The sequence below is a fragment of the Misgurnus anguillicaudatus genome, chromosome 8 (assembly GCF_027580225.2).
Source record: "Misgurnus anguillicaudatus chromosome 8, ASM2758022v2, whole genome shotgun sequence".
NCBI lineage: Eukaryota > Metazoa > Chordata > Actinopteri > Cypriniformes > Cobitidae > Misgurnus > Misgurnus anguillicaudatus.
The window spans coordinates 34,447,032-34,469,482 of NC_073344.2; the positions used below are offsets into that span (position 1 = coordinate 34,447,032).

Consider the following 22,451-nt stretch of genomic DNA (forward strand, 5'->3'; position numbering starts at 1 on the left):
AGTAAGCAATTTTATCAGACTTTTCTCAACTGTGATCAACAGGTATGGATTGCATATAAAATATTCAGATTTTAATTATGTATGAAATGAGGCGAAATAATGTAAACTTAAATAAAGTAAAAAAAATTCATTGTTTGGGTATAAATCTAAGGGATGAAGAGATTTCCGTTCTCCAAAACAAAATTATGGAATTCCAGCTTTAAATATGCGACATTAAAGACGGCTCCTTAGGCTCTAGCGCCCTCTGGCGTTTAAATGCAAGATAACACCACATAAAACATTTTTACTTTAGCTTCGTAAAAACAAAATCAGTTTATATCAGACCGATACTAAAGAGCTATACAACAATCTATCTTCAAAATATTTTTGGTGTAATTATATGTCGATATCGAATGTGCTTTTTTAATGCCGTGCTAAATTTAAATCTTCGTTGGATTTTAATGGGACTTCTCAATAGGACATCCATGTTAAGATTACAGTCTCAGTTCAACAAAAATCAGATAATATTCGACTTATTTGCCAAAATCGCATTTGCAATATTCAACTTTGACAGTTTCCCGCTTCTGAGGCATGAAGTCACGGTGGCCGAGAGGTTAAGGCGTTGGACTCGAAATCCAATGGGGTTTCCCCGCACAGGTTCGAATCCTGTTCGTGACGAAATTTATTCTTTTCAATCTAAAGACCGTATATTTCTTAACATTTATTTTAAGCGTTACAATATCGCCATTTCAGGCATTTACTCGCGTACGTTATATACTTCAGCAAGATGCGAACAAGCATAACCGTTCCATTGTTAAATTTGTGAGAAAGATCCGTTCACAAATCAGCGAATCTGAATCAATTTATAAGGCCTTAAGTGAACAGTAGTGAACACAAGCAATCTCTGGGTCGCCTGTCAGTTCGTCAGTTTGCGTTGTCTTCATAACTTTTTTAAATGGCAAACGCATCCAACGAAAACACGTGTCTGATTAAAGATGTCAAACATGGATTAAAAAATATCAATTTAGTTTTCATCGTTCTGGAAATTGGTAAGTGAAACATAAGTGGGAAACGACCAAACGCGACCTGTTCTCTCTCCTCAAACGTGTTTATATCGAGAAATAAAACTTAATGATTACAAAAACCCACCTTTATGGTCGAAAATGATTTTCTTGTGTGAATGTCATATGATAAATGGTATTATAATTTTATTTACCGTGATTCTTTAAGGTCGAGTATCAAAGACGAAGGTTGGACACGAAATCCGTTCATTTAAAGTGGCTGACTGGACCGGAAGTATTACATTTTCAGTGTGGGACCAAGTTGGCGGCCTCATACAAACAGGAGACATAATCCGACTTAACAGAGGGTGAGATTTTAAAAGTTTGTGACCAATTTAATTAATTTAGTACTCTGATATGCACTGTCAAGTGTTTGTAATCTAAATCCAGTCAATACATCATCTTCACATCCATCATAAATGGGAGCAAGGGCTTCACAAGTTAGTATTGTGTTTATTCTTCTAAATGTTCAATTTCAGATATACAACTCTCTTCAAAGGCTGTCTTACTCTGTATATTGGGAGAACAGGGGATGTCCAAAAGATTGGAGAGTAAGTTCTTTACAACCATTTGCATACTTTCATACATGAAAAAATACGGTATACTTTAGTATATAGTATATGTCAAAAATTGAAATCAGTTAGTGAGAAACTTTGATGCTCCTAATCACATCATTAGATTGAGACTTTAGTCTAGATTTCACAGACAGCATACGTCTACTGTGCTGACAGTGTCTTGTACCTCCTCTGAAGGTTTTGTATGATCTTCTCAGAGGTTCCTAATTTCAGTGAACCTAACCAAGAGGTGCTGGCTAAAATGAACCTAATAAACAACACTCATGTGAGTTAAAAAGTACAAGGACAAGAGCACCGTGAATAGGCCTACCACAGATGTAGTGTTCATTTTATAATCTTGTTTTCTAGCAGGTCAAATCAGAAGCTCAGGGCAGCTCACCTAACATTCAGAATTATGGAACATCTACTGGACCTACAGGTTTCATGAAATCTTAATCATTTAACAAAGACCTCCATTATTTCTATTCTCGTTAAAGTTCCTAATTGACTTTCTTCCTTTCACAGCAAACAGCTCCCCTTTGTTTTCCTTCCCCGTTGCTTCACATGAGAACTCCTATCGTGAAGGTGGACGACGTTTGAACCGTATGAATTGGAATGGTGGCCCTAAACCCACCGGCGCCGTCACTTATGGACGGGATCCTCGGCGGGTGCTGAGAAGATGAGGGCATGATAGGTCTCACTTAACTTTAAATGCATGAACATAGATTCAGTATTTGATATGGTGCTGATTTGTTTTCAGTACTTTTTGTTATTTATAAAGTGATTTTTTTTTGAGAGTTTGTGTTATTTGTTTTTATTTTTTATGATAAGATGGGTTTTTTCTGATTTAGAGAAGAGGTGTTGAACAAAGAACAAAAACACAGGATATAAAATAAAGTTGTGAAAAATTCCTGGATGCTTGTCATGTCTGTGCTTTCAAAGTACAGTACTGTGCAAAAAGTGCACCACAACCACTAGCTTTGTGTAGTTTTAGCAAAGTTTTAATGTCCATCCATATTTATTTTTCACTCTTTTTAATAAAATACAGGAAATATGTATTCAAATTAAAAAAAAAGAAACTAAATGTCTAAAACTAAATTAAGAATTAATTTCATTTATGTTTAAGAGATCCTAAATGACAGTCAAAATGTATTGTTATGGGCACGCTTTGAATTAAACATGGAGTGAGAGTGACCTCTGGTGGTGAGATGGAGGTACAGTCGCGTGTGTGAATAGTTTATTTGTAATATGCAATTTCAAGCCGGTGACCTCTGGTTTAGATCAAGTGAGGTGAGGTCAGAATTCGCAGTTTAAGGTTAAAATTTACAGCATAACAGCTAAACCGACATACATTTCATTCACAAAAATAAGATATTCTGCACAAACAAGATGAATTAACAGTCACTTGTGTTGCTCTCCTCTAAAAAAAAAAATAATGGAAGCAGCAGAAATTTACGGAAGTGACCCTAGTTGTGACGACATATATTTTTAGAGATGCAAAAATGCAGAAGAAACAACTAGGCAAACACCATTATCCAAAGTGACTTATAGAAGTATGCATTATTTTTACAGTAGGCTATGTGTGTTGCCTGGGTTTGAACCCATGACATTTTGTGGTGTTAGCACAATGCTCCCCTCACAGTATGACATTTCAATATCGCGTTTAAAACGTTCATATGCATAAGATATACAAATCCTCTTTTTGTCCTCCATGAGATTCACTCCCTGGACTCATCCACCCCACAATTCCAGCCTTGCGCTCATGTTAACCAACGGAGGACAGTTTCTTACCAGAAAGCTGTTTTGAATTTTAGCAGTGTTTGCTAACAATTGCCATTACATTTGTACATTCTGTCATCAGAAGAGCACTCGAAATCATAATTACTGTGAACTAATTTGTCATTTATTAACTAGAGAAGCAAATGTTGCCACTTGTACAATCATCTTTAATATCACCACATAAAAGGGCTGCATAATTTTAATTGAATTATTCAGACAAAGTGTACAATATAGGTCATTGAAAAAGACAAACACCACATATGCCTTATTTTTTACACAGCAAGAATATAAACAGATTTATACTGTAATGTGCACCTTCACAATTTTTACATTTTCATTTTAGTGACATGGTCTTTTTAATAAAGGCAAGATACACAATAGGTACATTGTATATTTTTTTCTGAAAGACACCCAATATAAAGTGGGACCACTACAAAAACATCAAAGACAAAGTCTAAATATTAACCAGAAGTTACCATTATTATCCCACAAGTGTTAAACTTCTACTTATTCACCCTGATGACCCGTAATGTTAAAAGATGGCTCTTTCACACCTGCTTCAGCAAAATCCCATACGGACGGATTGATTTCTCCACAATCTCCTTCTCTTTAGCAGGTGAGGTGCCTGCAGGAACTTCAATCAGCCAGTAGTCCTGTCTTTTACACACTTTTCTCATCTTTGGATTGATCCTATTCTGCATGATGACTCTGTACCTTTTTCCATTTGTTTTGGATGTAAATTCCCTGCTGTAACCAGAGGCTTGACTGAGGTCATATGTTGAATAGATTCCTCGTCCATACTGCTGTCCGGAACCTGCGGTGTAATGAGATCTCACAATCCCTTTAGCACCTTCAATGGTGGTTCCATGATAAGAGACGGGCCATTCCCCATCCACTGAGTGACTCCTCCATCCATCTGGACCCAACCAGGTATTTCCATCAGGATACTTATTTACGACTTTGAGGGCAACGCGGTACCATCCACATGGGCGTTTGTATGCCTCATTACCACGCCAGCAAACTGAATTGTCGGTACAGTTTGTGAAATCACAGTCATACTGCGGGTCAAAGAATTCATCCATGTCCACAAACAGCTCATTGCGTAAAGCTGTGCTGAAGCTTGCAGTCAGAGATGAGGCCTGAGCCCTACTTGTAGCATTGGTGGATCTCAGGCTCTCTTGTAAAAGGGCATTAGCAATAAAATTTAATATATTGAGTTCATCAGCATACCCAAATCCTTTGTTTCCACTGTAGGGCTTCACAGTAGAACCTGTGAGAGCAGAAAGCGCCTCCAGAACGACATTTCTGTCCACTACAGCCATGGCTTAGATGTCACACAATGACCTGGAATAAAGGAGAAAATCTCTTCTGCTCTTCACTGTGACTTGATGTCAAACTGATGTTTCTTCCTATTTATATAGACACTGTGAGATGAGGAAGTAGCTGTATTACTGGTTTTGCAGACCACAAAATCCAAAGAATGCCTTTACGTGCAGTAACATGGTACTTACATTTCCATATAATTTCATATAAGATCATAATCAAGTTAATCGTTTTTTTTCCATGTCAGATGGATACTGGAATGTATGGTAAATTACAAAAGCAGGTATGCAAGTATTTAAAGTGTAAAGAATCTGCAGGTAAAGTACTAATAATAGGAAGAATTAAAAGGTAAAACAACTTCAACTTCAAAGAATTAGTTTGGAGAGTAATAGAGTTTAGAGTTACACAATTTGAATTGGTAAAAATCTGATTTTATGCATTTGAAACACAAATTTATGAATTTGTACAATTTATAAAGGTAAATCAATGAATGCAATTATGAAAAAAAATATTTGATACATTTTTATTTGCTTGCCAAAACAAAGCTAAATAAATGAATACAATAAATTGGCAAAATGTTATCACTAAATGTTTTCTGCTTTACAGATTAACTGAATGGTTTCACATTCATTTTGTCCTTTCTCTCAGGCATGATAAACATTTCCAAGAAGTCACATCAAAAGTGTGCAGTCTTAAAAATGAAAGTGCTAAGAAAGATTTTACACAACGATACTGTAGTAGAGGAACCAGTTTTGGATTTCCAAAGAAGCTTTCAGTCACAAGTTCCTTAAATATTCATTTATGTTTTACTTTTTAATGAATCGTAAAAGAACAATTTTTTAATTGTACATCCAAAAATGACTCCTACCATTTTTAATAAGGGGATTATAACTTCATGAACAACAAACATGTAATGGCTATATGAAGAGTTTGGTTCCAAAACGAGATTTGACTTTTTTAAAACGTTATTTTTTATTAATATCAATCAAACTGCAGTTGGTTTATTTTGATTTAAGCCTTCATAACTAAAAAAAATACAGCTAAGTGGCCCAATAAAACACAAAAACATGATAACATAATAATAAACATGTTTTGACAAAAATGTTAATAACGGAGTTTTGGAACCAAACTCTTCATATGTACGGTGTAGTAAGTAATGGATAATTGACAATGGGCCATTGAATTATTTGAAAATAATGCACACTCAGGGTGGTAATGTGGCATGACGCGAAGGTTAAGTGTGCGTATATCGAAAAATAATGCATACCCCTGGAACATTTCTAAACCAATCCAAATAAAGCATTCAACAACCCCATGGTATGAGTAAGGAATAATAGACAACGGGCCGTTGAATTGTAAGAAAATAATGCACACCCAAGGTGGTAATATGGCCTAGGTATTACCACCTTGGGTGTGCATGATTTTCAAATAATTCAAAGGACCAGAATCAATTATTCCTCTTATACCACGGTTACCCAAAAAAGTACTCTGGTACCTATTTTTAAGACATTTGACGAGTTAGGTGTGCGGTTTACTGAAAAACAATCAACACCCATGGAACATTTCTCAGCCAATCAGAATAAAGCATTCAACAGACCCGTGGTATAAATATAGTTATTCCAGTCAGTCCCTAAAATAAAACCGTAGTAAATTAAAAACACAAAACATTCTAAACACAAAACATTCTAGTTTAGCCTACTGTAGTTTATTCTGTTGGTCTCTTTTTTTTGTTTGTTTTGGCTTGTTGCGGTTAAATGTGTTAAAAAGCACCAATTATCTGATTCACGATTTTACATTTCCTTTGGTGTGTAAGTGTGTATTAGTACATGTTAACGATATGCAAAAGGTACAAACCCCAAAGTAAACAATGACACGAGTTATCGTCTCCAACGTAAATCTCTTTTCTTGGACTATAAAACACACGGATTGTAGGCAACAGCTTACTTTCTGGGATTGGTGATGTAGACAAGATGGACATTATCATAATTCCTCTCGCTTAGACTCAAAGCCTATAAATTAACTCCTGTTAGCAACCAAATCCTTTAATCATGGTAAGGAGCGTCACATTTCCGGCCGACACCAGAGGACCCAGACCAATCACAACGTACAGATCAGCAATAAGCTTTGTAAAAATGCTCTTTAATATATTAAATTTTTTTGTGTTTTCCAGAGCCTTACGTTTTTAATGCCCTCTCCAATGAAACACAATCACAAATTTATGGACATTTATTTATGTATTGGAAAATGTATACAGAAGCATAAAATTTATGATATAAAATTATGAAACTGTCCTCCAAAAATAACAATCTAATAGTTCATTTGTGCAAGCGCCGTAATACAATGTCAAGGTATGTGTTAGGGATAAGTGCTATTTTTTGTATTTGGTATAATACATTGCATTATTTTCCACATACAGTACATATTTGTAGCTCCAGATTTCACTTTCTTCCTGAAACGCACAGATTTGAAAAGCTCTGTGTCCCTGATTGGCCAGCTAATCTGTACGTTGTGATTGGCCTGAATACCTCTGGCGTCAGCAGGACATGTGACGCTTCTTACCATGTTTGGAAGATTTGGTCACAATGCAATGATAACAGGAGTTAACTTACAGGATGCGAGTATTTTGAGGAATTATGATAATGTCGGTCTTGTCTACAATCACCAATCCCAGAAAGTAAACTGTTGCCTACAATCCGTGTGTTTGTTGTAGACCAAGAAAAGAGATTTACGTTGGAGATTATAACTCGCGCAATAGTTTACTTTAGGGTATGTATCTCATGCATATCGTTGACATGTACTTATACACACTTACACACCAAAGGAAATGTAAAAACGTGAATCGGACAATAGGGGCTCTTTAAGGCTTTTTTTGCCTTGTATGTCAAATTAGACGCGTTTTATTTTCTGCATTTGTAAATGTAGAAATAGTTTCATAAAGATGTATGGTTTAAAGATATTTTGGAACATCTAACAATTGTCAGGGATTGGACGGAGAACAAGAGAATCCAAGCGCAGACGATGTCGGGGAAGTGAACACTGAACGTTTATTAATACAAAAAACACAGAAAACAAAAACCCACGTGGGGGCACAACAACATTAAAGATGATTTTACAAGAACACTCACATAACACTATTTGACAAGACTTTTGATATGACATTAAACTGAATAATAAATAAAACTACATTTCACAGCACAATGACCCAGCACAAGACAAGAGACAAGAGGAGATTAAATAGGGGAAAACTAAACAAGATAACAAGCGTAACACAGATGAGGGGAATAACTAATAATGAATAATTAACAGGGAGAACAAGGGGCGGGGACTAGAAACGAGACACCAGAGGCACATGGCCATGAGCCTCCACATAGAACATGAGGCTGTCAGAACCCTGCCATCATGATAAAACATAAATATAAAACAAGACTCTATAGCAGGATCCACCCAGAAGCCATACGATCACTTTATATGAAGAAATCACATGAAATCACAGTCAGATCTCATTCAAACCTGAACATTAGAGCATGTCACAGTTGATCACGACAGCCAATAGCGCATCCACTGATCTATATAAATGACTGGATTGCGCATAGAACGCTTAACGTAACAGTGTGAGGTGAAGCCAGCGCAGAGTTCGAGCCGCCATCTTGGTATACCCAACCGGCAGACGGCGTCATTGACTTCCATTCAAAATCATGTTTTAAATTCACCCGCTTTACAGTGTATCAGTCACGCAAGATTATGTTTAGGATGTGTGTACGTAAATTAATGGTTAATTCTGGTGTTATTTGCAATGTTTATGCTTTAATCGGGCAGGAAAATGGATTTATAAAAAAAAACGTTAAGGTGAGTGTATCTGCTGCGTTCTGTTAATGACACGGGTATAAATAAAGTTATTTTTGACATTCAGCTACACGGTCAGCGTTATTTCTCTTAATAAGTTGAGGTAACTTGTAAGTTTAGATAACATAAAACCAGCTAATTATTGCATGCACATACGGTACAAAGTATGATAATTTATTTAGATTTCAGAATGAGCACGTTTGTCATTAATACTAAATATGATGCGGTCTGTCTGCTGATCTGATACTGTAATGAAGATGAATGTATAATAACTGATTAAAAACTAAAATGTACAACTTTCAGTAAATAACTATGTACATGCTTAGGACGTTTGTGTTGTCATAATGTACAGGGTAACTTCAGATATAAAAACGAAGACTAGTAAAGTGATGTTTTATCATTAAAATCTGATCGCGTCCATTGTTTTAATGGAGCGTTTGGGTATACCAACATGGCGGCGCGGTGGCTTCACAGTTGTGACGTCATGTGGAATCCAGTCATTTATATAGATCAGTGAGCGTGTCACAAGGTGACGATCTTTTGGGCGGAACCGAAAGTCGGGAAACTTTGGTTCCGCCCGGATGTTTCCGCCCAGACCGAGAAGAGGAAACACCGGACATCCGGTAGCATCGCAAGGGCTGTAATCAGCGAAATAGAGCGCAGCTGTGGGCGTTTAGGAGAAACGCCGGTTGATTGGAGGATTACAGCATACAGAGGAGTATTTTAGGACAGTGTAAACCACAGTTTGTGAGTTAGTTGTGAGTTGAAGTACGGAGCTGTGCTCGTCCGTTACATGTTGGCAGTTGGCTGCACTTTCTCTCTTTCCCTCTCGTAGTTCTCAGCGGATGTTACCGTAAGCAGAAACCCTGTGGGTAGAAGAAAACAACGGTAAATGTGACACGTTTGGAGAAATCAAGGATTAAGGAAACGAAGCCGGTTGTAAACTGTTACCAAGGAGATCGCCGTGAGTATTGGCTCTGGATTTAATCCGAAACCATAGCTACCAACCTGTGTATTATTGAACGCTCCAGGAAGAGGAAAGCGGCCCTACCCCCGATCGAGCGTGGTGGGTGAGCCGCAGGAATAAGTGGATTACATCGCCATAGCAGCAGACCTAAAAAGCCCCGGCCGTAGTGTCATCGCCCCCATCTGCCCTTAGCGAAGTGGAGGACGCTGGGCGTCTCGTGTGTGCACCTGTAGGGTGGTGGGTGAGTCTATGTCCTTTGAAAACCTTTTCACGTTGAAGTGGTGTTGTGTATTTGCTGTGGGTTGCTGTGCAAGTGCTGTGTGTCTTGTTAGACGTACCCCGCATCATCCCCTCCACTGAGGAAGAGACGGAGAGGCTGACGGCTGTGTGAACATTAACTATTGTATGCTGTGTGCGATTTAAGTGAACAGTGACGGTGTGGGCCGTGGAAGTTGCCCCGTCTGTGTGTTGACAGTTTCAGAGTGCGGCGGTGAAAACCTGGAAGCTGGCAGTTTGTGTGTGTGAGTACAAACACGTACCTGTATATTGCTACTTTACCTGTGTGTTCTATCTGTGGCAGAGTGAGGGGCGAAGGAGTTCCGCCGCCCCGTGGTCTCTACAAAGGGGCGCCCCTGTCTGGTATTTCGATCGGCCTACGGGCATTGAGGACAGGGCAGCGCTCGGCCCGGTGAGACGGTGTGACGGTTCGCCCCCCCTGCTGACCAGCGGATTCGCCGAGAGGGTTTTGGCCCCCGGCGTCCCCTTGGGAAAATCGTCGCCGTTTGCCTTCTGTGCAGGCCAGCTGTCGTAAGCCGCCCCGTGTATTGTCGACCAAAACACCGTATAGCGGGCTGAGGAAAAGCTGCACTTACCCAGAGTTGTAAACAGCAGAGAGGTGAGAAGTATCCAAGTTGCACTAACTGTGTTATTGTATCCAAGCTGCCTGTAAAGGAGGAGAGAACGAGAGTGAACGTCAGTAGAACGAACTGTGGACAGTCACACACGCCTGAGCTGTAAACAGCAGAGAGGTGAGAAGTACCCAAGTTGCACTAACTGTGTTATTGTATCCAAGCTGCCTGTAAAGGAAGAGAGAACAAGAGTGAACGTCAGTAGAACAAACTGTGGACAGTCACACACGCCTGAGCTGTAAACAGCAGAGAGGTGAGAAGTACCCAAGTTGCACTAACTGTGTTATTGTATCCAAGCTGCCTGTAAAGGAAGAGAGAACAAGAGTGAACGTCAGTAGAACGAACTGTGGACAGTCACACACGCCTGAGCTGTAAACAGCAGAGAGGTGAGAAGTACCCAAGTTGCACTAACTGTGTTATTGTATCCAAGCTGCCTGTAAAGGAAGAGAGAACAAGAGTGAACGTCAGTAGAACGAACTGTGGACAGTCACACACGCCTGAGCTGTAAACAGCAGAGAGGTGAGAAGTATCCAAGTTGCACTAACTGTGTTATTGTATCCAAGCTGCCTGTAAAGGAAGAGAGAACGAGAGTGAACGTCAGTAGAACGAACTGTGGACAGTCACACACGCCTGAGCTGTAAACAGCAGAGAGGTGAGAAGTACCCAAGTTGCACTAACTGTGTTATTGTATCCAAGCTGCCTGTAAAGGAAGAGAGAACAAGAGTGAACGTCAGTAGAACGAACTGTGGGCAGACACACGCGCCTGAGCTGTAAACTGCAGAGAGGTGAGAAGTAATTAAGCTGCACTAACTGTGTCATTGTGTCTAAGTGGCCTGTGAGGAGAGAGACAAGGCGAGAGCGAAGGTCAGGAGAGTGACCTGTGGAAGGAAGACCATACTTACCACGAGTTACCAGCAAGCCGACAGGCGAAGGCGATCCTAGCCCAGGCTGAACGAGTCTTCGCGTCCCAGTCGAACCCTGTGGAGAGAAACACCCAGTGGAGTGAGCAGAGGAGTATCGGCCCGACGTGGCGCAGGTATCACAGTAGAGAGAGAGAGATAAAATCCCAAATTCATACTGCTTGTCTTTTGCCTCCAGGAGAGAAGAGGAGGGCGCCACGGATAGTGGGATTGGCAGGAGCCTGTGTTCCCCTGTCCCCTCCCCCCTACACTTGGGTCACCAGCCCCTGGAGCCCCCGTTGCTCTTCCCCCTTTCTGCCACTCTCCCGTGCTGTGGCCTGTCTGGAAGGCAGAGAGGAGTTAGTTTTAATTGCCCCTTTCCCCATTTCCCCCAGTTATTTTAAATATTTAAATAAAGTTTGTTTTAATACTTACCTGCTCTCGTGTTGTTTGGTCATTGGGTGTGGCTTTGGGGACCTCCTTGAGGTGGAAATTGAGAAGGGGCGTGGCTTTAGGTTTAGCAGCCAGCCCCTAGCCGTGACAGATTTTGGCGTAGTCGGCAGGATTCCACCTCGAGTTGAGTAACCAGGGTCGCCCAATGACCGACAACGCGGGGCCCGCAGCCCCACCCCGTGCCACGTCCATCATCATGGGCAGCCCATGGATGCAGAAGTATGGAGGAGCGGAGTCAGAGGTTCGACTGACAGAGTGGAGGGCCCAACTAGAATATTTGGCCGACCTGCAGGGCCTTAGCGCCGCTCAGCGGCTCCAGTTTGTGTTAAACTCCCTAGAGGGAGAAGCCCGGCGAGAAGTGCAAGCCGCCCCTGAAGCAGTTAGAGCCACCGCCCAGACCGTATTCCAGTTTCTCACCGAGCAATATGGTGATCACACCCCTGTAGCTGTCCTCCGGTCCCAGTTTTTTAACTTTAAGCAAGGCCCCCGACAAACCATTAGAGCATTTGCCCTGAGGCTGCGGGAGCAGTTCACCCGATTACAGGCCCGACGCGATCATGGGCTGGGAGACGGGGAGAACCTGTTACGTGACCAGTTCCTCCTGGGGATGAAGGAGGGCCCTGTGAGACAGAGCCTGCGGGTCCAGTTTCGGAGGGACCCCGGGCTCACCTTCGAAGACCTTAGGAAAGAGGCATTGGCCTTGGAAGGTGATGAGGTCGAAGTCAGCGAGGCTCCAGTATGCGCGGCGGTAAGCGAATTGGCACCCACACCACCTGAGCGGGCGGATTGGAAACAGGCCCTGAAGGCAGAATTGCTGAAGGACGTCCAGGAACAGATATCGGAGCTGTCTAAAGCTCTCTTGGGAGAGTTGCGCCAAGGAAGGGCGCGGGAGGAACCGAGGCCGGCCCCCCGAGAACGAACATACTCGGAGCGAGGCCGAGAGCCGCCCGGACGTCCAGACCGCTTTAACCGGCCCCGCTTTGAATGGGATGACCAAGGGCGGCCTATTTGCAATCGCTGTGGTAAACCAGGACATATCAGTCGCCAGTGTGGGCCTCGTAGGGCATCGGAAGGGGGTTTTTAGATCGGCCGGCCACAGTGGGTCGTGTGGCCGGGAACCCTCGGGAAGACCCCAGAAGAAATAATCCCAGGCACCAGATGATTGGGCATAGCCCAATAGCGGAGGTAAAAGTGTGTGGCAAGACAGTACAATGCCTGGTAGATACGGGCTCTCAGGTAACGTTGTTTGCAGAAAGCCTTTCACAAGAAATATTTGGGAAGAAAGGAACACAAGGAGCAGAGGCCCCCTGGCTGACGTTGCGGGGCGCAAATGGCCTGGAGATCCCTTACGTCGGTTACCGACTAACGGACTTGGAAGTCCACGGGGTATTAGTCCCCCAGAAAGGTGTGATCATTGTCGAAGACAGGTGTTTGGGTGCCCATCGAGCCCTGCTGGGCATGAATGTCCTCTCGGAATGCTGGGAAGAGTTATTTCAGGCTAGGCCTGGCCCCAGGATCTCACCTGCAGAGAGGCCCAAATGGGAGCGTGTAGTTGCCGACTGTCGTCGAGTTCAGATGGCCCAGGTCCGTAGAGACCGAGAAGAGGTAGGAAGAGTGATGTGTCGTTTTGCCTTGTCTATTCCCCCTAGAAGTGAGGCCATTGTGTGGGCGAGAGTGCCCCCTCGAGAAGTCGACCCTGAGGAGTGGGTATTGGTCGAGCCTCATGCAGACTGCCCTCAAGTGGAGGTAGCACGGGGCCTAGTGGCGGTCCGCCGGGGGAGAGTCCCCGTGAAAGTACGAAATGAACACCCTTATGCAGTCCACTTACATCGACACCAACGACTGGCCCGACTAACGGCGGTCGCGCCCCATCAGGTGAGAGAGGAGAGAGACGTCAGTTTCCGTCAGGTGTGCCCCTCCGTGATTGAGGTGGCCCTGACACAGATGGATGCCCCCAGGAACGACAGGAAGAGTGAGGTGCCGAAACATCTTGAGGGTGAGTCACTACAAGGGAAGAATTTGGAACCAGTACAGACACAGAAGCTCCAGGCGCTTCTTCGAAAATGGCAACATGTGTTTGCAAGTCATGAGGAAGACTATGGGTGCACCAGAGTGGTGGAACATCATATCCCGACTGGGGACGCTGGGCCGAGCAGAGAGAGATATCGGCCAATTCCACCTACCCTATACACCGAGGTACGCACACTCTTGCAGGGCCTGCTGGAGCGAGGCATTGTTCGGGAGAGCAGTAGCCCGTGGGCGGCCCCCATCGTGCTTGTACAGAAGAAGTCAGGGGCCTGGAGGTTCTGTGTGGATTATCGTAAGCTCAACCTAGTAACCAAGAAAGACGCTTTTCCCCTACCACGGATCGAAGACTCCCTTGCCAGCCTCACACAGTCCGCATGGTATTCCACTCTGGATCTGGCCAGCGGGTATTGGCAGGTGCAGGTGGCCAAGGCAGATCGAGAGAAGACCGCCTTCACGACCCCGTTTGGATTATTTGAGTGGGAACGGATGCCCTTCGGGCTTTGTAACGCTCCGGCCACGTTCCAGCGACTGATGCAGCGCTGCCTTGGAGGTCAGTTGATGAAGTCAGTTTTAGTATACTTGGATGACGTGATTGTGTATTCCCCAGATTTTGATTCCCACCTTCAGCACCTCGAAGAGGTCTTCCAGGCCATGGAAAGGTACGGGCTAAAGCTGCAACCTGATAAATGCCATCTGCTGAGGCGAGAAGTTCATTTCCTGGGTCACGTGGTCAGTGCCGCAGGGGTGTCTGTGGACCCCGGAAAAGTCTCTGTAGTGAAAGACTGGATTGCACCTAAAACCGTGAGGCAGGTACGATCATTTCTGGGATTTGTGGGGTATTACAGACGATTCATCAAAGACTTTTCCAAGATTGCTAAACCTCTTAACCAGCTGCTGGTTGGTACAGGGCGAAATCGGGGACGTGGGTCACCCTCAATTAACTGGGATGACCCTTGTGAGGCTGCGTTCCAGAGACTAAAACAGGAACTGTTACAGGCACCCATTTTGGCATACGCAGACTTCACTAAACCCTTTGTTCTGTACACAGACGCAAGCAACCTGGGGCTGGGAGCCGTATTGGCCCAACGGCACGAAGGAAGGGAGCGGGTGATCGCCTATGCAAGCCGGAGCCTCCATCCAGCGGAGAGGAACGATGCAAATTACAGCTCATTTAAACTGGAGTTGCTGGCCTTGAAGTGGGCCCTAAGTGAAAAGTTTAAAGACTACCTTTGGGGTGCCAAGGTAACGGTAATTACGGATAATAACCCTCTAGTGCATTTGCAGACGGCGAAGTTGGGGGCCGTAGAGCAGCGGTGGGTAGCCCAGCTGGCCAACTTCGACTACCACTTGCAGTACCGACCGGGGCGCGAGCACACGAACGCTGATGTCCTTTCGAGGCTGCCGGAGATGAACGACCCCGGGTGCCGGGGAAGAGAAGAGGAGAACAGCCCGAGGGAGGATTATATGATAGGGGCCGTGGATGCCCCAGGAGGACAGCAAGAGGCCGTCCCCGGGAACTGGGGGTGGGACCCCCGTCGATGGATGGAGAGGCAAGCCCGGGATCAGGATGTGTGTCAGGTGAAGACGTGGGTGGAGCAGAGGCGACGACCGACGTCGCCAGAAAGAATAGCCCAGACGGAGACGGGGAGAAAACTGCTGGGGCAGTGGGACAAGCTGGAACTGCAGGAAGGAGTGCTGTGCAGAAAGGTCAGTGACCCGAAACTGGGCGAGGAGGTGCGCCAGATTGTGGTGCCCTGCCGATCAGACGACAGCATTAGTCTCGGCCTACCATGATCAGCTGGGGCATCAAGGACAAGAGAGGACCATATCACTGCTGCGCAGATTTTTCTATTGGCCAGGGCTGGAAGCCACGGTTCGTAGCTTGATCCAGGCGTGTCCCAGGTGTATGTTGTTCAAATCTCGGCGAGAGGCTCGAGCGCCGATGGTGCCCATCCAGGCTAAAGCCCCCCTCCACATTATGGCCATGGACTTCCTGACCCTGGGCCGGCCGCAAGACCGCTACCAAAACATCTTGGTAATTACTGACCTATTCACCAAGTACCCATGGGCAGTCCCCACCCTCGACCAGACAGCTAATACCACCGCGACGGCCCTCTGGAGGAACGTCTTTCAGACATTTGGATGCCCGGAGTTCTTGCACTTGGATCAAGGGGGCAACTTCGAGTCAAAGGTGATCCGAGAATTATGCCAGTTGTATGGGTGTACCAAGACCCATACGACGTCGTACCACCCCCAGGGAAACGGCAGTTGCGAGAGGTTCAATCAGACCCTGTTAGGGTTACTGGGGACCCTGGATCAACGGCAGCAGAGCGACTGGGTGAGTGCTTTACCAAACCTACTACAGGCATATAATAATAGTGTACATAGTACGACGGGGTATGCCCCTACTTACCTGATGTTCGGCAGACATGTGCGGATGCCCACGGACCTGGTCTTAGGAGTGGCAGCCGGCCAGGAGGAAGTGAGCGTGACCGAGTGGGTGGGACGCCATCACCAGCGGCTACACTTTGCCTACGAACAGGTATCGAAGAGCATACAGACAACAGGGGAGAAAAACAAGCGGTTGTATGACCGGACGGCTCGGGACGCCCCCCTGCTACCAGGAGAGAGGGTCTTGGCGAGGGACAACAGGCGCCAAGGCAAGGGAAAGTTAAGCGACCGCTGGGAGACCATTCCGTATGTGGTTTGTAGACAGCAGAGACCGGGACAGCCGGTGTACAGCATCCGGCCGGAAGGAAAGGCCGGCCCTGAGCGGGTGGTACACCGGAACATGATTCGTCCCTGCCCCAACTATCCCGAAGCAGAAGAGGAAAGGGTTGTGGAGCCGGTGCCGGCGGCCCCCTGGATGGGAGGATGGGCTGTGGTACCAGGCCGACCCGTGTTGGCGTTGCCCCCGGCTGCCCCGAGAGGGCGAGAGTTAGCACTTGAGCCAGCTGAACCCCCGGCCGCCCAGAGGCAGCGAGAGTTAGTACCCGAGCCAGCTGAACCCCCGGGACAACCAGAGCCGGCACATGAACCAGCTGAACCTGATTCACCCGTGAGACGCTCCCAACGGGAGAACCGAGGCCGCGCCCCGGCCCGCTACGGTGAGTGGACAACCCCGAGACATTCTAGGGACTAGAATGCATTGGCGGGGGAGGATGTCACAAGGTGACGATCTTTTGGGCGGAACCGAAAGTCGGGAAACTTTGGTTCCGCCCGGATGTTTCCGCCCAGACCGGGAAGAGGAAACACCGGACATCCGGTAGCATCGCAAGGGCTGTAATCAGCGGAATAGAGCGCAGCTGTGGGCGTTTAAGGAAAACGCCGGTTGATTGGAGGATTACAGCATACAGAGGAGTATTTTAGGACAGTGTAAACCACAGTTTGCGAGTTAGTTGTGAGTTGAAGTACGGAGCTGTGCTCGTCCGTTACATGTTGGCAGTTGGCTGCACTTTCTCTCTTTCCCTCTCGTAGTTCTCAGCGGATGTTACAGTAAGCAGAAACCCTGTGGGTAGAAGAAAACAACGGTAAATGTGACACGTTTGGAGTAACCAAGGATTAAGGAAACGAAGCCGGTTGTAAACTGTTTACCAAGGAGATCGCCGTGAGTATTGGCTCTAGATTTGATCTGAAACCATAGCTACCAACTTGTGTATTATTGAACGCTCTAGGAAGAGGAAAGCGGCCCTACCCCCGATCGAGCGTGGTAGGTGAGCCGCAGGAATAAGTGGATTACATCGCCATAGCAGCAGACCTAAAAAGCCCCGGCCGTAGTGTCATCGCCCCCATCTGCCCTTAGCGAAGTGGAGGACGCTGGGCGTCGCGTGTGTGCACCTGTAGAGTGGTGGGTGAGTCTATGTCCTTTGAAAACCTTTTCACGTTGAAGTGGTGCTGTGTATTTGCTGTGGGTTGCTGTGCAAGTGCTGTGTGTCTTGTCAGACGTACCCCGCATCATCCCCTTCACTGAGGAAGAGACGGAGAGGCTGACGGCTGGTGAACATTAACTATTGTATGCTGTGTGCGATTTAAGCGAACAGTGACGGTGTGGGCCGTGGAAGTTGCCCCGTCGGTGTGTTGACAGTTGCAGAGTGCGGGGGTGAAAACCTGGAAGCTGGCAGTGTGTGTGTGTGTGAGTACAAACACGTACCTGTATATTGCTACTTTACCTGTGTGTTCTATCTGTGGCAGAGTGAAGGGCGAAGGAGTTCCGCCGCCCCGTGGTCTCTACAAAGGGACGCCCCGTTTGGTATTCGATCGGCCTACGGGCATTGAGGACAGGGCAGCGCTCGGCCCGGTGAGACGGTGTGACGATTCGCCCCCCTGCTGACCAGCGGATTCGCCGAGAGGGTTTTTGCCCCCGGCGTCCCCTTGGGAAAATCGTCGCCGTTTGCCTTCTGTGCAGGCCAGTTGTCGTAAGCCGCCCTGAGTATTGTCGACCAAAACACCGTATAGCGAGCTGAGGAAAAGCTGCACTTACCCAGAGTTGTAAACAGCAGAGAGGTGAGAAGTATCCAAGTTGCACTAACTGTGTTATTGTATCCAAGCTGCCTGTAAAGGAGGAGAGAACGAGAGTGAACGTCAGTAGAACGAACTGTGGACAGTCACACACGCCTGAGCTGTAAACAGCAGAGAGGTGAGAAGTACCCAAGTTGCACTAACTGTATTATTGTATCCAAGCTGCCTGTAAAGGAAATAGAAAACGAGAGTGAACATCAGTAGAACGAACTGTGGACAGTCACACACGCCTGAGCTGTAGACAGCAGAGAGGTGAGAAGTACCCAAGTTGCACTAACTGTGTTATTGTATCCAAGCTGCCTGTAAAGGAAGAGAGAACAAGAGTGAACGTCAGTAGAACGAACTGTGGACAGTCACACACGCCTGAGCTGTAAACAGCAGAGAGGTGAGAAGTACCCAAGTTGCACTAACTGTGTTATTGTATCTAAGCTGCCTGTAAAGGAAGAGCGAACAAGAGTGACCGTCAGTAGAACGAACTGTGGGCAGTCACACACGCCTGAGCTGTAAACAGCAGAGAGGTGAGAAGTATCCAAGTTGCACTAACTGTGTTATTGTATCCAAGCTGCCTGTAAAGGAAGAGAGAACGAGAGTGAACGTCAGTAGAACGAACTGTGGACAGTCACACACGCCTGAGCTGTAAACAGCAGAGAGGTGAGAAGTACCCAAGTTGCACTAACTGTGTTATTGTATCCAAGCTGCCTGTAAAGGAAGAGAGAACAAGAGTGAACGTCAGTAGAACGAACTGTGGGCAGACACACACGCCTGAGCTGTAAACTGCAGAGAGGTGAGAAGTAATTAAGCTGCACTAACTGTGTCATTGTGTCTAAGTGGCCTGGGAGGAGAGAGGCAAGGCGAGAGCGAAGGTCAGGAGAGTGACCTGTGGAAGGAAGACCATACTTACCACGAGTTACCAGCAAGCCGACAGGCGAAGGCGATCCTAGCCCAGGCTGAACGAGTCTTCGCGTCCCAGTCAAACCCTGTGGAGAGAAACACCCAGTGGAGTGAGCAGAGGAGTATCGGCCCGACGTGGCGCAGGTATCACAGTAGAGAGAGAGAGATAAAATCCCAAATTCATACTGCTTGTCTTTTGCCTCCAGGAGAGAAGAGGAGGGCGCCACGGATAGTGGGATTGGCAGGAGCCTGTGTTCCCCTGTCCCCTCCCCCCTACACTTGGGTCACCAGCCCCTGGAGCCCCCGTTGCTCTTCCCCCTTTCTGCCACTCTCCCGTGCTGTGGCCTGTCTGGAAGGCAGAGAGGAGTTAGTTTTAATTGCCCCTTTCCCCATTTCCCCCAGTTATTTTAAATATTTAAATAAAGTTTGTTTTAATACTTACCTGCTCTCGTGTTGTTTGGTCATTGGGTGTGGCTTTGGGGACCTCCTCGAGGTGGAAATTGAGAAGGGGCGTGGCTTTAGGTTTAGCAGCCAGCCCCTAGCCGTGACAGATTTTGGCGTAGTCGGCAGGATTCCACCTCGAGTTGAGTAACCAGGGTCGCCCAATGACCGACAACGCGGGGCCCGCAGCCCCACCCCGTGCCACGTCCATCATCATGGGCAGCCCATGGATGCAGAAGTATGGAGGAGCAGAGTCAGAGGTTCGACTGACAGAGTGGAGGGCCCAACTAGAATATTTGGCCGACCTGCAGGGCCTCAGCGCCGCCCAGCGGCTCCAGTTTGTGTTAAACTCCCTAGAGGGAGAAGCCCGGCGAGAAGTGCAAGCCGCCCCTGAAGCAGTTAGAGCCACCGCCCAGACCGTATTCCAGTTTCTCACCGAGCAATATGGTGATCACACCCCTGTAGCTGTCCTCCGGTCCCAATTTTTTAACTTTAAGCAAGGCCCCCGACAAACCATTAGAGCATTTGCCCTGAGGCTGCGGGAGCAGTTCACCCGATTACAGGCCCGACGCGATCATGGGCTGGGAGACGGGGAGAACCTGTTACGTGACCAGTTCCTCCTGGGGATGAAGGAGGGCCCCGTGAGACAGAGCCTGCGGGTCCAGTTTCGGAGGGACCCCGGGCTCACCTTCGAAGACCTTAGGAAAGAGGCATTGGCCTTGGAAGGTGATGAGGTCGAAGTCAGCGAGGCTCCAGTATGCGCGGCGGTAAGCGAATTGGCACCCACACCACCTGAGCGGGCGGATTGGAAACAGGCCCTGAAGGCAGAATTGCTGAAGGACGTCCAGGAACAGATATCGGAGCTGTCTAAAGCTCTCCTGGGAGAGTTGCGCCAAGGAAAGGCGCGGGAGGAACCGAGGCCGGCCCCCCGAGAACGAACATACTCGGAGCGAGGCCGAGAGCCGCCCGGACGTCCAGATCGCTTTAACCGGCCCCGCTTTGAATGGGATGACCAAGGGCGGCCTATTTGCAATCGCTGTGGTAAACCAGGACATATCAGTCGCCAGTGTGGGCCTCGTAGGGCATCGGAAGGGGTTTTTTAGATCGGCCGGCCACAGTGGGTCGTGTGGCCGGGAACCCTCGGGAAGACCCCAGAAGAAATCATCCCAGGCACCAGATGATTGGGCATAGCCCAATAGCGGAGGTAAAAGTGTGTGGCAAGACAGTACAATGCCTGGTAGATACGGGCTCTCAGGTAACGTTGTTTGCAGAAAGCCTTTCACAAGAAATATTTGGGAAGAAAGGAACACAAGGAGCAGAGGCCCCCTGGCTGACGTTGCGGGGCGCAAATGGCCTGGAGATCCCTTATGTCGGTTACCGACTAACAGACTTGGAAGTCCACGGGGTGTTAGTCCCCCAAAAAGGTGTGATCATTGTCGAAGACAGGTGTTTGGGTGCCCATCGAGCCCTGCTGGGCATGAATGTCCTCTCGGAATGCTGGGAAGAGTTATTTCAGGCTAGGCCTGGCCCCAGGATCTCACCTGCAGAGAGGCCCAAATGGGAGCGTGTAGTTGCCGACTGTCGTCGAGTTCAGATGGCCCAGGTCCGTAGAGACCGAGAAGAGGTAGGAAGAGTGATGTGTCGTTTTGCCTTGTCTATTCCCCCTAGAAGTGAGGCCATTGTGTGGGCGAGAGTGCCCCCTCGAGAAGTTGACCCTGAGGAGTGGGTATTGGTCGAGCCTCATGCAGACTGCCCTCAAGTGGAGGTAGCACGGGGCCTAGTGGCGGTCCGCCGGGGGAGAGTCCCCGTGAAAGTACGAAATGAACACCCCTATGCAGTCCACTTACATCGACACCAACGACTGGCCCGACTAACGGCGGTCGCGCCCCATCAGGTGAGAGAGGAGAGAGACGTCAGTTTCCGTCAGGTGTGCCCCTCCGTGATTGAGGTGGCCCTGACACAGATGGATGCCCCCAGGAACGACAGGAAGAGTGAGGTGCCGAAACATCTTGAGGGTGAGTCACTACAAGGGAAGAATTTGGAACCAGTACAGACACAGAAGCTCCAGGCGCTTCTTCGAAAATGGCAACATGTGTTTGCAAGTCATGAGGAAGACTATGGGTGCACCAGAGTGGTGGAACATCATATCCCGACTGGGGACGCTGGGCCGAGCAGGGAGAGATATCGGCCGATTCCACCTACCCTATACACCGAGGTACGCACACTCTTGCAGGGCCTGCTGGAGCGAGGCATTGTTCGGGAGAGCAGTAGCCCGTGGGCGGCCCCCATCGTGCTTGTACAGAAGAAGTCAGGGGCCTGGAGGTTCTGTGTGGATTATCGTAAGCTCAACCTAGTAACCAAGAAAGACGCTTTTCCCCTACCACGGATCGAAGACTCCCTTGCCAGCCTCACACAGTCCGCATGGTATTCCACTCTGGATCTGGCCAGTGGGTATTGGCAGGTGCAGGTGGCCAAGGCGGATCGAGAGAAGACCGCCTTCACGACCCCGTTTGGATTGTTTGAGTGGGAACGGATGCCCTTCGGGCTTTGTAACGCTCCGGCCACGTTCCAGCGACTGATGCAGTGCTGCCTTGGAGGTCAGTTGATGAAGTCAGTTTTAGTATACTTGGATGATGTGATTGTGTATTCCCCAGATTTCGATTCCCACCTTCAGCACCTCGAAGAGGTCTTCCAGGCCATGGAAAGGTACGGGCTAAAGCTGCAACCTGATAAATGCCATCTGCTGAGGCGAGAAGTTCATTTCCTGGGTCATGTGGTCAGTGCCGCAGGGGTGTCTGTGGACCCCG

The 22,451-nt window shown here is 47.3% G+C and overlaps 2 protein-coding genes and 1 non-coding gene across 4 annotated transcripts; 2 read left to right on the forward strand and 1 right to left on the reverse strand.

Moving 5' to 3' along the window:
* Positions 1-575: 575 nt before the first annotated feature.
* Positions 576-657, forward strand: trnas-cga (transfer RNA serine (anticodon CGA)). Its single transcript has one exon. It is a non-coding gene; the product is annotated as a tRNA-Ser (tRNA).
* Positions 610-2,504, forward strand: nabp1b (nucleic acid binding protein 1b). Of its 2 annotated transcripts, none has more exons than XM_055213008.2 (6): positions 610-1,028; positions 1,210-1,348; positions 1,520-1,591; positions 1,793-1,880; positions 1,967-2,033; positions 2,120-2,504. In XM_055213008.2, the coding sequence occupies exons 1-6, from the start codon at positions 935-937 to the stop codon at positions 2,275-2,277; spliced, it is 618 nt and encodes a 205-aa protein (XP_055068983.2). In that variant the 5' UTR covers positions 610-934; the 3' UTR covers positions 2,278-2,504. The 2 variants fall into 2 exon arrangements, with proteins under 2 accessions (XP_055068983.2, XP_073726856.1); XM_073870755.1 differs by having other exon boundaries at positions 626-1,028; positions 1,964-2,033.
* Positions 2,505-3,158: 654 nt separating this feature from the next.
* Positions 3,159-4,744, reverse strand: LOC141365857 (uncharacterized). Its single transcript, XM_073870754.1, has one exon. The coding sequence runs from the start codon at positions 4,693-4,695 to the stop codon at positions 3,922-3,924; it is 774 nt and encodes a 257-aa protein (XP_073726855.1). The 5' UTR covers positions 4,696-4,744; the 3' UTR covers positions 3,159-3,921.
* Between the last annotated feature and the right edge of the window lie 17,707 nt (positions 4,745-22,451).

Excerpts from the sequence above, each read along its gene's own strand:
- nabp1b (XM_073870755.1), top strand. The coding sequence starts at position 935 with ATGGCAAACGCATCCAACGAAAACACGTGTCTGATTAAAGATGTCAAA. Across the intron at positions 1,592-1,792 it reads GATGTCCAAAAGATTGGAGA|GTTTTGTATGATCTTCTCAG; the intron begins GTAAGTTCTTTA and ends CCTCCTCTGAAG. Across the intron at positions 1,881-1,963 it reads ACCTAATAAACAACACTCAT|CAGGTCAAATCAGAAGCTCA; the intron begins GTGAGTTAAAAA and ends CTTGTTTTCTAG.
- LOC141365857 (XM_073870754.1), bottom strand. The coding sequence starts at position 4,695 with ATGGCTGTAGTGGACAGAAATGTCGTTCTGGAGGCGCTTTCTGCTCTC.